This window comes from Lepidochelys kempii, chromosome 1 (genome assembly GCF_965140285.1).
Source record: "Lepidochelys kempii isolate rLepKem1 chromosome 1, rLepKem1.hap1, whole genome shotgun sequence".
Classification (NCBI taxonomy): Eukaryota; Metazoa; Chordata; order Testudines; family Cheloniidae; genus Lepidochelys; species Lepidochelys kempii.
In genome coordinates, this window is record NC_136380.1 from 8,053,082 (window position 1) to 8,068,021 (window position 14,940).

Genomic DNA, 14,940 nt, shown 5'->3' on the forward strand with positions numbered 1-14,940 from the left:
AGGGGGGGAGTCGGGGGGGGGCAGACGTGGGTAGGGGAGACTCCCTGGGGGACTCGGGGAGGGGCGGACATAGGGGGGGTCTCCTGGGGGGAGGAGCGGACCTGGGGGGGGGACTCCTGGGGGGAGGGGAGATTCTGGGGGGGAGGGGTGGACGTGGGGAGGGAAGACTCCTGGGGGGAGGGGGGGATTCGGGGGGAGGGGAGACTCTCGGGGGGAGGGGGACACTCGGGGGGGGAGGGGAGACGTGGGGATGGGGACACTTGGGGAGAGGGGGTCCTCGGGGAAGGAGGGGAAGATGGGGGGAGGGGAGACTCCCGGGGGCAGGGGCAGACAGGGGGAGGGGAGACGTGGGGATGGGGACACTTGGGGAGGAGGGGCAGATGGGGGAGAGGGGGTCCTCGGGGGGGGAGGGAAGACTCTCGGGGGGAGGGGGACACTCGGGGGGGGAGGGGAGACGTGGGGATGGGGACACTTGGGGAGAGGGGGTCCTCGGGGAAGGAGGGGAAGATGGGGGGAGGGGAGACTCCCGGGGGCAGGGGCAGATAGGGGGAGGGGAGACGTGGGGATGGGGACACTTGGGGAGGAGGGGCAGATGGGGGAGAGGGGGTCCTCGGGGTGGGGGAGGGAAGACTCTCAGGGGGGAGGGGAGACTCTCGGGGGGGGGAGGGGGACACTCGGGGGGGGGAGGGGAGACTCCCGGGGGGGAGGGGGAAGAGAGTGGTGAGAAGATTCCATGAGGGAAGGGGACACTCATAAGAGCACGGGAGACTCCTGGGGGGAGGGGAAGAGAAGGAGAAACTCCCTGGGGGAAGAGGGCCCCTCATGGGTGAGGGGGACCTCTTGGAGGTCTCTCCCCTTGGGGCCGGTCTGCACCTCTCAACCAGCGTGAATGGCCCAAATGTGGGGCCCGAGCCCCTGGGTGCGGGATTCCCACAGGAGGGCTAAAGTGCTGTGGGGTCCCAGCCCCATCACTCACCCTTGCTTGGCGAGTCTTCAGTTCTGATGAAAATAACTGTCAAGCGTAGAAGTTGGGGGGCACCCGGGCTGTGCAGAGGTAGGGAAGGCCCCACTTCCGCTAGCCATGCTACTGCCAAGGCATTTCCCCCAAGGCTTGTCGGCACAGGGAAATTGACTTAACTTGGCTGTTCCACAGTACTCATTCTGCTATGCCGGAATAACAATTCCGCTCTAATTTAGCTAATCTGGAATAATTACCCCATGTGGACATTCTGTTCTTGAATAAAAATGATTTAATTCCAGAGTATCATAGAATCAGAATATGAGGGCTGGAAGGGACCTCAGGAGGTCATCTAGTCCAACCCCCTGCTCAAAGCAGGACCAATCCCCAACTAAATCACCCCAGCCAGGGCTTTGTCAAGCCTAACCTTAAAAACTTCTAAGGAAGGAGATTCCACCACCTCCCTAGGTAACTCATTCCAGTGTTTCACCGCCCTCTTAGTGAAAAAGTTTTTCCTAATATCCAACCTAAACCTCCACCACTGCAACTTGAGACCATTACTCCTCGTTCTGTCATCTGCTACCACTGAGAATAGTCTAGATCCATCCTCTTTGGAACCCCCTTTCAGATAGTTGAAAGCAGCTATCAAATCCCCCCTCATTCTTCTCTTCTGCAGACTAAACAATCCCAGTTCCCTCAGCCTCTCCTCATAACTCATGTGTTCCAGCCCCCAAATAATTTTTGTTGCCCTTCGCTGGACTCTTTCCAACTTTTTCACATCCTTCTTGTAGTGTGGGACCCAAAACTGGACAATGTTCTCCAGATGAGGCCTCACCAATGTTGAATAGAGGGGAACGATCACGTCCCTCGATCTGCTGGCAATGCCCCTACTTATACATCCCAAAATGCCATTGGCCTTCTTGGCAACAAGGGCACACTGTTGACTCATATCCAGCTTCTTGTCCACTGTAACCCATAGGTCCTTTTCTGCAGAACTGCCGCCGAGCCATTCGGTCCCTAGTCTGTAGCGGTGCATGGGATTCTTCCGTCCTAAGTGCAGGACTCTGCACTTGTCCTTGCTGAACCTCATCAGATTTCTTTTGACCCAATCCTCCAATTTGTCTAGGTCCCTCTGTATCCTATCCCTATCCTCCAGCGTATCTACCTCTCCTCCCAGTTTAGTGTCATCTGCAAACTTGCTGAGGGTGCAATCCACACCATCCTCCAGATCATTTATGAAGATATTGAACAAAACCGGCCCCGGGACCGACCCTTGGGGCACTCCACTTGATACCGGCTGCCAACTAGACATGGAGCCATTGATCACTACCCGTTGAGCCCAACAATCTAGCCAACTTTCTATCCACGTTATAGTCCATTCATCCAGCCCATACTTCTTTAACCTGCTGGCAAGAATACTGTGGGAGGCCATCTCAAAAGCTTTGCTAAAATCAAGGAATAACACATCCATATCTTTCCCCTCATCCACAGAGCCAGTTATCTTGTCATAGAAGGCAATTAGATTAGTCAGGCATGACTTGCCCTTGGTGAATCCATGCTGACTGTTCCTGATCACTTTCCTCTCGTCTAAGTGCTTCCCTCTCTCTTTGTTAGCCCGTCTCTGCCTAGCACTCCTCCTTTTTGGAACACCATCCCATGGTCAAAGAATCCAAAGCCTCTCCGACACCACCTGCGTAGCCATTCATTGACTTCCATGATTCGACAGTCTCTACCCAGGCCTTTTCCTTCCACGGGGACGTGGAGGGGGGACTGGATGAGAAGACCACTTACGCCTCAAACTCCTTTATCCTTCTTCCCAGTAATTACTCCCAAATAATTACTTCCAAATCGAGTATTCTGGAATAAAATCACTTTTGTTCGGGACTAGTGTGTTCACCTGGGGGAGTTGTACACACAAAAATATTAAATCAGTTTCCTTTTATGTCCTCCCTTTCATCTGTAAATTAATCCAGAACTAAAGCAGTTTTTCCACTTCCCCAGTAGATGGCATCACTAGACTACTTTTTCTACCATCCACTCTCCCAAAAAGATCTTACTATTATTATGCATTGTTTGTGTTAGGCTACTAACTGTTGCAGATACCTGTCTCTCTAGGCCACTGATCAAATATGAGGGACCCAGGTTACTAGATATCGTGCATGCGTATAACAAAAAATTGTCCCTCACTATCTAGAGCCACATCTATACTACCAAGACTAGAAGCATAGATACAGTGCTGCAGCTATACTGACATAACCTTGTAGTGTAGACGCAGCAGTGATGTCAGGGGCTTTTCCATTGTAGGAACACCACCTCCCTGAACGAGGGTAGCACCTACCTGTGTCTACACCTGGAGTTACGCCTGCATACCTATATGGCTGCATCATCCAAGGGTGTGAATGTTTCACGTCCCTGAGCAATGTACTTATGTCAATGTAAATTTTAAGCATAGAGCAGGTCTAAGAATAAGATGAGACAACAGTTTAATCCAGGTTTCAGAGTAACAGCCGTGTTAGTCTGTATTCGCAAAAAGAAAATGAGTACTTGTGGCACCTTAGAGACTAACCAATTTATTTGATCATAAGCTTTCGTGAGCTACAGCTCACTTCATTGGATGCATACTGTGGAAACTGCAGAAGACATTCTGCATCCGATGAAGTGAGCTGTAGCTCACGAAAGCTCATGCTCAAATAAATTGGTTCGTCTCTAAGGTGCCACAAGTCCTCCTTTTCTTTTTGGTTTACTATAACAAACAGCTGCAAATAATGAGGCTGTTATGATAGTGTCTAAGGACTATGTAATTAGCAGCAGTCACAGAACTTCAGCAGCCTAACAGTTACCAAGCATTTAGTAGGCACCACAGCGTAGGTTGGTTTTAATAAGCGCACATCTTCACTGGCAGCATTAAAGCACTGCCATGGTTAAAAAAACCACCTCCACGCGGGGCGTAGCTCCCAGCACTTGTGCACTGTCTATGCTGGCACGTTACAGCGCTGAAACGTTCAGCGCCCGGGGGATGTTTTTTCACACCCTAGAGTGAGAAAGTCACAGCACTGCAAAGTGACAGTGTAGACAAGCCCTAAGAGATGTAAAAGAGGCCAATGTGGTTGCTTTGCAGTTTTTCACAGTCAGCTGCTCTCATGCAGAAGGAGCAGCGTGGGAGAAAGATTTTTGCAGCTGCATTTCGAATGGGTATAATGGCTTTGTTTTGGCTGGAGATGTGGGCCAGTGTTTGAGGTGGAGGCTCCTTAACTGTTTCCATCACCTGTTTGCAATGACTTCTTTATATTTATCCTGAATGTAAGGTGGCAGTTACACCCCACCCATAATAGCAGGGTTTAGCCCGACCCATAACATTTGTCATATACTGCACCTTTCATCCAGAAGACAACATGCTGTTTTCTAATTCTATACAGAAATCACTTCTTCTACCTTTGAAAGGCAGCCAGCTCTGGGAGGAAATGCAGCAGCTGCTTAACAAGGTTATGCAACTCCGTAAGACAGGAAGCTGAGGAGAATGCCATCATGCAAGGAAAATTAAAGAGGCAGAATGTAACACCACGGTTCAAACAAAAATTGCCCTAGGAGCTTTAGTGTTGGGACCACAATTATTCATTTTTTTCTGGAAAATGAGCTGCTTGCAGGAGAGGGTGCTCCTTCGCTGCACATTAGGGCATCGGTTCAGTACTGACTCGGACCAGAAATGGCCAGCTACTGCTTAACCAGCACTATGATACTCTTGTCAGGTCTCCCATTTAAACAGTAGCCCTGCTCAGGGGGGTAAAAGCTACTAGGAAACACACACAGCTACAAGTCTTGCAGTACCCTAATATCAAGGATGTGAAGAGGGAATTTCTTGGAACTGATTAGGACATAAAGCAGAGCGGGTTTCAGAACCTGCAGTGGTATGTTTTGAAGGAGTAGGTCTCGGAAAGGTCTGCTGTGGGAAGAACACAGCCTGGTTCCACTGCAGCCCATGCTGCGCTCACTGGTCTTTCTCCCGGTTGCTTTCTTGGGCCTCCTTTGAGTGTCTTATAGTAACTGACACGGCTGATTTCTTTGACTAGAACGTGAATGGGTTAAACCGTGATGGAGGAAGCCAGACTTCTCCTTCTGGGGTGTGACTGTGACTGGATCTGAAAGATAGAAATTAAAAAAGAAGCTTCACACTCTGAGGTGACTTTGGAAGGAAATTAAGCAACCAAGAGAGGACTTCCTGGCACTGGTGTGTTACCTCCCAGCTCACTGCCTCCTTGGTAGGGAAACTATAGGCAGGAAAGAGCCTCTGCACAAACAGGTTTCAGAGGAGCAGCCATGTCAATCTGTATCCCCAAAAAGAACAGGAGGACTTGTGGCTCCTTAGAGACTAACCCATAGTTATTCATAAGGACAGGTTTCAGAGTAACAGCCGTGTTAGCCTGTATTCGCAAAAAGAAAAGGAGGACTTGTGGCACCTTAGAGACTAACCAATTTATTTGAGCATAAGCTTTCGTGAGCTACAGCTACCGGTGAAGTGAGCTGTAGCTCACGAAAGCTTATGCTCAAATAAATTGGTTAGTCTCTAAGGTGCCACAAGTCCTCCTTTTCTTTTTCCATAGTTATTCTCTCGCTGATTTCCACAGTAAAATGTGTTCAGTGTAACTAGGCTCTTTCTACCTGCCAACCCTGCAGATACAACCTTGGTCTGTGAACAACTGAAATCAGGTCCTTTCTGTTGCACACCACTGTCAACTGAACTCAAGGTTTCTGGATAATGACCATGGGTGAGGTGGACTAGAACGGAGCTCAATAGTAAGAATGTATTTCTTCCAGTAAACAGAACACATACAGCATGATCAAAAGAAACACCCGGTGCCCTCAACTCCTATAGACATCCATGGAAATTCTAGTTTAGCCTATATAGGTTCTTTTGCTGTGTTGTGAACACTCAGCACTTTGCAGGATCTGGCCTGTAAGAAGAAGGAAGTATAGGTTCCTGATTTTCCATGGCCTATTTATTTACATGCTTACGTCCAGTCAATCTCTGTTATGCAAAACACTTAAGCATCTGCAATGGGGCTGTTTAGAATGATCAAGTTTTGCTGTGGAAGTCAGTGAAACTAACAGCTGTGTAAAATGGGTGTAAAAACTCTACCATTCTAGACTCACTTGACAGCATTTTGCACAGGCAGAATTGACTACATGGGGTGCAGGGTGATGGAGAATCAGGTCTCAGCTACTTTTGGAGCCGGGGGGGCGGGGGTGTCAAATCCTGCTTGCTTTACTCACTAGATTTCAGTGGCTCTTGTCACAAGGGTTTGGCCGTTGAGCAGTCATGTAACCGTAACCCTGCTATGGAAGATGCTGCAAAGTGGAAGTTACCACAGTAGCCCAAAGCAGGTCTCTTCTCTTGCTTCATTTCCCTCCAACAAAACAAGTTTGTATGGCCAGTTTCCTTTTTTCTCATGGACTACTCAATTTAGATTGTCATCACACCACAGAGAAGGAGGTTTATGTATGCAAGCAAAGTGGGGGACATAAGAGTCATTAAGATACACAGGCTTTTCAGCTGAATGGAAGATTTTGTGATGGGGGATTTTGGATAAACAAGTTTTTCAGATGAAAGTTGTTTGTTTATTTTTTTTTTTTTAAATTTTATCTGTTCAGTTTTCCACATCTTTCAGCCTCCCAGCCATGGCTGCTGGGACTAGACTTGGATGAAATGGACACTTTCTGCTTTTCATGATTTTGCTGCACTGAAAAAAGGTTGTAACCAATGGCATCTAGATACAGAATTGTGTGAGATTGCTGCAGAGCTCCTGAAATGCCATGGAAATGTACGTATGCAAGGCAGACTCAGAGAAATGAACGTGGTGTTCTGGGTTGGGCAGTAAATGGGCAGAGAGCCGCTTGTGGCAGGGAAGTAGAGACTTAGGAGAGATCAGATATTGACATTCACTGCGATGTATGGTGATGAAAAGGGATAGATAAAAACAAGACCAGGGAGATGAGCAATTGGCTGGAGCCAGAGAATGGAAATGATACGGAGCCTTTCAGGGCTAGATCACTGATCAAAGTTAGCTCTGTTCCAATGGTAGTTATTGTCTGGTGATTGGCCTTTGTCAAAGGAGGTGATGGCCTCAGTCCAGTCCCAAATGGACAGGCATTTACATCACGGAAAACACCAATTGCCCTGCTGGTTGGCATACTCAGCAAAGAGCCCAAGGGCTGAATAGACCTGAAGACTAAAACTACCCCCTCACCCCTGCCCCGCTGGGGATGGTACAGGAGAAGCTACCCCCTCACTGTCTGTGTTGCATAGAAGCTGTGGATGAGCAAAGAACGTTGCTGTCCAAGGGCGGCCAGTCTGGCACCTTTCGCCCGCGGTAGAGTCACATCAAATTTATTTTTTAAAAAAAAAGATCATTTTAAAAGAGCGAGAGGCTGAAAGTTAAGGAGTCACAGGCATTGTCAGATGGTGGGTTCCTCTGACCTGTGTATCGTGACCAACGCTGCTGCTGCTCGTGGCCTCTGGCTTTGCCCAGCATGTGGAGGTGCTGCTCAAACTGCTGTCCTCTGCTGGTTCTTTTCCTCCCCAAGAGGCTGTTTAACTTGGAGGGGGCAGAGGGCACATGCACTGAAAACAGGATCAGTTTTATTCCCTCCTCTCCCTTTCTCTATGTTCCTCACTATCCCTCTTTCTCTCTTCTCCCCTTCTCCCCTTCTCCCCCCACCCCCCCCTGCCCCCGCCTTCCTTGGTATTTCCTTACATGTCCTGTCTCACAGTGCAGCCCCCACATCCCATACTGGGGAGTGAGGGTTGTAGTGATTATTCTTCCAGGGCTTTAACGTCAGTGGGATGTGCTGGTAAGTGTAACACATGTAAACCCTGGGATACCCATAGACTGGAGAAGGGAATAGCTGAGAGATCTAAAACAGTGGTTCTCAACCAGGGGTACATGTACCCCTGGGGGTAAGCAGAGATTTTTCCGGGGATACATCAACTCATCTAGATATTTACCTAGTGTTACAACAGGCTGCATAAAAAGCACTAGCAAAGTCAGTAGAAACTAAAGTTTCATACAATGATCTGTATACGATACACTGAAACGTGTAAGCACAATATTTATATTCCAACTGATTTATTTTATAATTATATGGTAAACATGAGAAAGTGAGCCATTTGTCAGGAATAGTGGGCTGGGACACTTTTGTATTTTTAGATCTGATTTTGTAAGCAAGTAGTTTTTAAGTGAGGTGAAACTTGAGGGTACCCAAGACAAATCAGACTCCTGAAAGGGATATAGTCATCTGGAACGATTGAGAGCCACTGGAAAACACAGGTTTGAAATGCCCATGGTTTGTGGGGTCAGTTTGAAATCCCGGCAATGTGGCTCAGCCCTCAAATGAAATGAGTTCCAGGGAGTTTGCTGTACAAGACCATAATTACTAACCTTTGGCAGAATTTGATTTTTTTAAATATAATTTCAGCAGATTCTATCAATGTTTAATTTTAAGCATTTTTTATTTTTATCGATTTAAATTTTAGCAGTTGGACAAAATTATGAGGTTTCAGCTTTTTTATCAATGTAAATGTTTACAGTTGCAGGAAGGTATGTGGTCATCAAACATTGTGGGCAGGGGGGTCAGGCAGTAGTTACTTAATGACAGTAGATGTTAAGATTCAAAAGTTCACGCCTTATAACTTTGGAATACAAATTTTTAACAACGCGTGTCAAAATATACAAAGTAGATATCCTTAAATCAAGCTCTCATAAGTTTTCAAGCAGCATTTTTCACACTTAACCTATTTGTAAAAATTGTTCATCAATTTCTATTACTGACATTTACTAATAACAAACCCAGCCTTCCAAGCCTAGTAATAACTGAGGTCTTATCTGCTCTGCATTGACATGCAGGATGGGGGCCTGATTTTCAGGGATGCTGAGCACCTGTAGCTCGCTTTGACTTCCGCTGGAGTTGTGGCTGCTTTTGAAAACCAGGCTCTGTGTCAAGGTAATGCTATAACTCTCTTGTAATGAACCAAACCGGGCACTAGAGGTCACTGATTGAAAATGAAAAACAATCAGAAAATTCATTAGTACTCTGGAAATGAAAATAAAAATTAAAACTCAGAGAGAAAAGCTAACACATTACACAAAGATTAAAGGGGTTGAACCCCATCCTGCAATAAGATTTGGAGACTTCGAGAGAGAGAGAGAGAGAATCCATCACTTCCCATGGTAGTTTGTTCTGGTGGTTAATCACCCCCACTGTTCAAAATGTGTGCCTTATTTCTCATTTGAATTTGCACCAGCAAGCAAATCTTTAGGGACATTGCATCAACCCAGAGGGAGCAGAAGCTCTGGGGAGCTGAGATCCAGGACTTCTGAATTTTTATTCTAAAGTTTCTTTCCATTTTACTTCAACAGGAAAAAGAGAGAGAGAAGGAGAGACAACAAATAAATTGGTGGAAAGTAGTCAGACTTGTTCTGCAGTGACATGTGCTTTCCCATCGCCACCCATGCTCTGCTCCCCAGATCGGAGCTGCCCTGCAACTTTTCAGTAGCTCCAACATTTGGATTGCAGGTAGGTGTCTGTGGTGAGTCTTATAAGCCTACACCAGGCCTTGCACATCTGATAAAGGACATGCATAGTTCAGTGCAGGGAAATGTGCAGAGTGGGGTCCTGCTTTATGTAATGTACATTTTAAAGACGCATTGTTTTTTTAAAATGCACAGTTGGTGTGGTGTGCATGTGAGACTGACCTCATTCAGTGCATGCCATGTCTCATTCCTGGAACCCTTTCTGTCTGCCTATCTGGGTATTTGTTTACTACCTGAGTGGCTTGTATGATGTGCAGGTAGTGAGGCAAGGCTCCTCAATAGCTCTCATCTCATTCACTGCCCATCCTGTGAGGGACACAGAGAATGAGGCAGGGTTCTGTGTAAACCCCCTAAGGTAAAAAAATCACCTGGATGTTACTATGGCACAGAGGGCGTGTCTCCCTCCTATGGACCTTGTGAGGGACATGGTGGTGTGTGGCTTTTTCTCTGTTTTTTTAAAAGAAAAAACCCTAGGAAATTCCATTTAAAAAACTAAATGAGCGTTAAGTAGGCTTGGAAGAATTAGATTTTTATCAGTAAATGTTAATAAATGTCAATTTCATTGTACATACACAGACAAAGCAATATTTCCAATTATCACAATCAAAATCTACAAGGAGGCAAAGTAAGCAAAATGCTGCCTGAGAACTTATTAGAGTTTGATTTAGGGAGATTTACTTTATATATTTTGAAATGTGATATTGACAATTTGTGTGTCAACAGTTCTAGAGCTTTCGCTCTTTGAATCTCTATGTCTACTGTCCTTAAATAACTATGGTCTGATACCCCGCATAATTTCCCGCAGCTGTGAAAATTGACATACATACACATTTAAAGGTTTCATAGTAGCAGCCGTGTTAGTCTATATGCGCAAAAAGAAAAGGAATACTAGTGGCACCTTAGAGACTAACCAATTTATTTGAGCATGAGCTTTCATGAGCTACAGCTCACTTCATCGGATGCATTCAGTGGAAAATACAGTGAGGAGATTTATATACACACAGAACATGAAAAAATGGGTGTTATCATACACACTGTAAGGAGAGTGATCACTTAAGATGAGCTGTTACCAGCAGGAGAGCGGGGGGGCGGGTAGGGTGGGGAGAAAACCTTTTGTAGTGATAATCAAGGTGGGCCATTTCCAGCAGTTAACAGGAACATCCGAGGAGCAGTGGGGGGTGTGGGAAATAAACATGGGGAAATAGTTTTACTTTATGTAATGACACATCCACTCCCAGTCTCTATTCAAGCCTAAGTTAATTGTATCCAGTTTGCAAATTAATTCCAATTCAGCAGTCTCTCGCTGGAGACTCGTTGGTCCAACCTCAGCCTGGACCAGTCCACACAAGAGATCCACTTCCTGGACACCACGGTGCTAATAAGCGATGGTCACATAAACACCACCCTATACCGGAAACCTACTGGCTGCTATTCCTACCTGCATGCCTCCAGCTTTCACCCAGACCACACCACACGATCCATCGTCTACAGCCAAGCTCTGCGATACAACTGCATTTGCTCCAACCCCTCAGACAGAGACAAACACCTACAAGATCTCTGTCAAGCTTTCTTACAACTACAATACCCACCTGCCGAAGTGAAGAAACAAACTGACAGAGCCAGAAGAGTACCCAGAAGTCACCTACTACAGGACAGGCCCAACAAAGAAAATAACAGAACGCCACTAGCCGTCACCTTCAGCCCCCAACTAAAACCTCTCCAACGCATCATCAAGGATCTACAACCTATCCTGAAGGATGACCCATCACTCTCACAAATCTTGGGAGACAGGCCAGTCCTTGCCTACAATCAGCCCCCAAACCTGAAGCAAATACTCACCAGCAACCACACACCACACAACAGAACCACTAACCCAGGAACCTATCCTTGCAACAAAGCCCGTTGCAAACTGTATCCACATATCTATTCAGGAGACACCATCATAGGGCCTAATCACATCAGCCACACTATCGGGCTTGTTCACCTGCACATCTACCAATGGGATATATGCCATCATGTGCCAGCAATGCCCCTCTGCCATGTACATTGGTCAAACTGGACAGTCTTTACGTAAAAGAATAAATGGACACAAATCAGATGTCAAGAATTATAACATTCATAAACCAGTCGGAGAACACTTCAATCTCTCTGGTCACTCGATTTCAGACCTAAAGGTCGCAATATTAGAACAAAAAGACTTCAAAAACAGACTCCAACGAGAGACTGCTGAATTGGAATTAATTTGCAAATTGGATACAATTAACTTAGGCTTGAAATAGACTGGGAGTGGATGGGTCATTACACAAAGTAAAACTATTTCCCCTGTTTATTTCCCCCCCTCTACTGTTCCTCAGACGTTCTTGTCCACTGCTGGAAATGGCCCACCTTGATTATCATTACAAAAGGTTTATCCCACCTACCCCCCCCCCAGCTCATCTTAAGTGATCACTCTCCTTACAGTGTGTATGATAACACCCATTTTTTCATGTTCTGTGTGTATATAAATCTCCTCACTATATTTTCCACTGAATGCATCCGCTGAAGTGAGCTGTAGCTCACGAAAGCTTATGCTCAAATAAATTGGTTAGTCTCTAAGGTGCCACTAGTACTCCTTTTCTTTATACACATTTAAAATGTTTCAAAATAAACACTGATATGATCCGTTTAAATTAGTAACAGTTCTGCTAAGCCTAGTGTTCAAGTTGCATGGGGAAGTACCCCAAAAGTAGGAAATATTTGCCTCTATTCATTTGATACAGTCTACAAATGCATGAACATGTGTTAGTTCCGACTAGACAATGTACACTGTTTTCTGCAGCCTAGAAAGAGCAGTGTATTAGGCCGTGGCTCTTAAGGACACTATTGTGTGTCTTGTATATAAATGCCTTTTGGACTCTTTCTGGCAGGCATAAATTATTACCCATGAGAATCTCAATGTTCTTTTAACATAATGTTTTCAGTGACGTCAGTATTAAGATGCATCTGCGAGGGAAGTGTAGCTTAGTGTGAGATTATTATAAAGGAGGTCTTTGAGACGCATTCCTTGGTTCTGGAGATAAGAATAGCAGTACCTGATGGGCAGCTAAATAAATTTCTGCCTGCGAGCTTCTGCCCATGCTTAGGTCAGCCTGAAAGTTGTAAATAGTTTCAAAGAGTTTCCTGAGGCCGGAACTGTTCGGAACAGTCCATTGAGGAATAGCTCGTCACCCCCTACATATCCCAAAGTCTGTTCACTAGTGTGTGGGACCGTGAGGGTGACGTTACCTATCTAGTGTAAGTACTTACATGGCTCCTATTATTGTAGCATCTCAGCACTTTACAATCTTTAATGTATTTATTGTCACAACAACCAGTGAGGGGGAGGTAGGACAGGGCAATTATCCAAACTGAGGCAAACAGACACTAAGGGACTTGCCCAAGATCAGATGGGAAATCTGGGGCAGAGTAAGGAGTTGAACTTGGGTTGCCTAAGTAAGGACTTGAACCTGCACCTTCTTGCATACAAAGCAGAACACGTCCCCCATTCCGCCAAGCCCAGGAGATGGGGAGTCAGGTTGAATTTTGGGGACAAGTGATGGGTTGGGCCCATCCTTGGGGAGTGCTGAAGGGTACAGTTTGGCTTGCAGGGACATCTATGAATCTTTGCCCCTTTCTCCACATTGATCCTGACACTTGGTTGCCCCCAGGGGTGGTGAGTGGTGTGTAATTAGCACTTTGACAGCATTGCACATTTGCAAAGCACTGAACAAACATTAACAAATTAATCCTAATTAGCAAGTTGTGTTCCTGGTCCCTGCCAAAGGTGGGAGATGCCCATAAGCAAGTTCGTTGGGACAGGGACCATGTCTCTTCACGTGTCTGCGAAGCACCCAGCTCCTTAAGATCTTCCCAGGCAGGCAACAATAGTAATTCAGCCTCCCGCTGTGTGACATCTCCCTTATTCCCTTGCCTGCTGCATGCACAGAAAGGGACGGTGTCTCTTTAAGCTTGGGGAGCGCTGCCTTGCCTGAGTGAGGGTGGGTTCTGGTTACTGTGAAGAATCCCAGGTGACATGTGAGGCTAAGGGGCGGGGCTTCACCTGGCCCCCAGGTGAGAGTGATATGGGCTTCAGTTCCCTAATGTCTGTCTTTCTTCCTGCCTTGCCATGGCTTAGGCTGTAGTAGGTTCTTCCTCTGCTGGCTCCTTTCATTCACCCACAGTCTTGGAATGAAGCTGTTCCCTGAACAATGGGCCACCGAGGGTATAAGGCAGAGTGACTTCCTGGAGCAGGAAATGCCTGCAACGGTGATGCCGGTGAGTATAGCCGGGCTTGGGAAAGGACTCTTACTTTCTTCCTGTCTAGGTGTCCGGGGATGGGGCTGTGAGTCTCTGATTATCTCCAGACTGGCAGCCCCAGGGCAGGCTTCCCCACCTGAATCATGACTTGGGAGGGGAAGCTCTCGAGGCCCCATTCAGCTGGGATCACTCCCTGTTGAGATTTGAGCAAATGTCTGAGACATCCCATACACGCACCTACTTTCACCTGAGCACCAAACTTTCCAGTTCTTCCTCTCCGGGTGTTGGCTGGGCTTGGCTTGAACTTGTGACCTAAAGGTGACAGGCTCTCATCAAAAGTCATGCAGTTCAGAGCTGCAAAGCTGGCTGTGTGTACTTAACTCCCCTTGCTGTTACATTTTGTAGCTCCTACCATAAGTAGGATTCTCTGGCACCCCCGTCCCCACTAGCCTGTAGCAGGCAGCTACAGATTCCAATCTTGGTCGGTTACACAGGTAGATTTGGAGTGATGACTCTATTTGCTTTAGCAGAGTTACTGAGATTGGAATCTGGCCCACTAATAGCCTTAGTTCGGGATTTCCTTGGAGGGATTTTGTGTGTGTTTAATCCCTGAAACATCTTTAAGATAGTGTATATTGCATATGGTTACAAAGAATCCGAGATCAAAAGGTTTAAGTAAGATCATTTATAATCTTAGGAGTGTAGCTTTATAGTGGTAGTCTTTCCTATTTTTGTGCTTCTAGTTCTATGGTAGTTTAGAATTACAATCCCCCAACAGAGGAGCGTAAAAACTCATAGACCATAAATCCTATCCAGATCTTGCCCATCCTTTGTCTGGAACAGGGTTTCCTGCACTTTGCGTGACTGATGTGGCGACACTGACAACTTGCCAGGTGCATAAAAGTTTCACCTAATGCAGGAAATGAAACAGTTTCCACCTGCCTTCTCCTTTAATAGGAGGGAGAGACCTGTGGGTAATATAACTCCCAGAATGCAGTGCTCTCTCTTGATCTAAGTGAGCTGCACCAGACGCTCTCCACCCACTCATTTAGTCTGACTTGCTGCATGCATGCAGGAAAGACTGTGGCTGGTGTATTTCCCATACATCAGATGCAGTTGATA

General features: G+C 46.3%; 1 protein-coding gene across 3 annotated transcripts in view; it reads left to right on the forward strand.

Annotated features, from left to right (window-relative positions):
- Window positions 1–6,292: 6,292 nt before the first annotated feature.
- The window catches only part of LOC140907329 (sodium-dependent proline transporter), a 47,101-nt gene continuing 38,453 nt past the window's right edge, over window positions 6,293–14,940 (forward strand). Inside the window, exons 1-4 of one of the 3 annotated variants that reach the window (XM_073333010.2) lie at window positions 6,293–6,774; window positions 8,857–8,953; window positions 9,370–9,526; window positions 13,697–13,836. In XM_073333010.2, coding sequence (XP_073189111.1) covers window positions 13,750–13,836 — 87 coding nt within the window. In that variant the 5' untranslated portion in view covers window positions 6,293–6,774; window positions 8,857–8,953; window positions 9,370–9,526; window positions 13,697–13,749. Of the gene's footprint in view, window positions 6,775–8,856; window positions 8,954–9,369; window positions 9,527–13,646; window positions 13,837–14,940 lie in introns of those variants that run through there. The other 2 variants (XM_073333020.2, XM_073333030.2) reach the window with 2 other exon arrangements.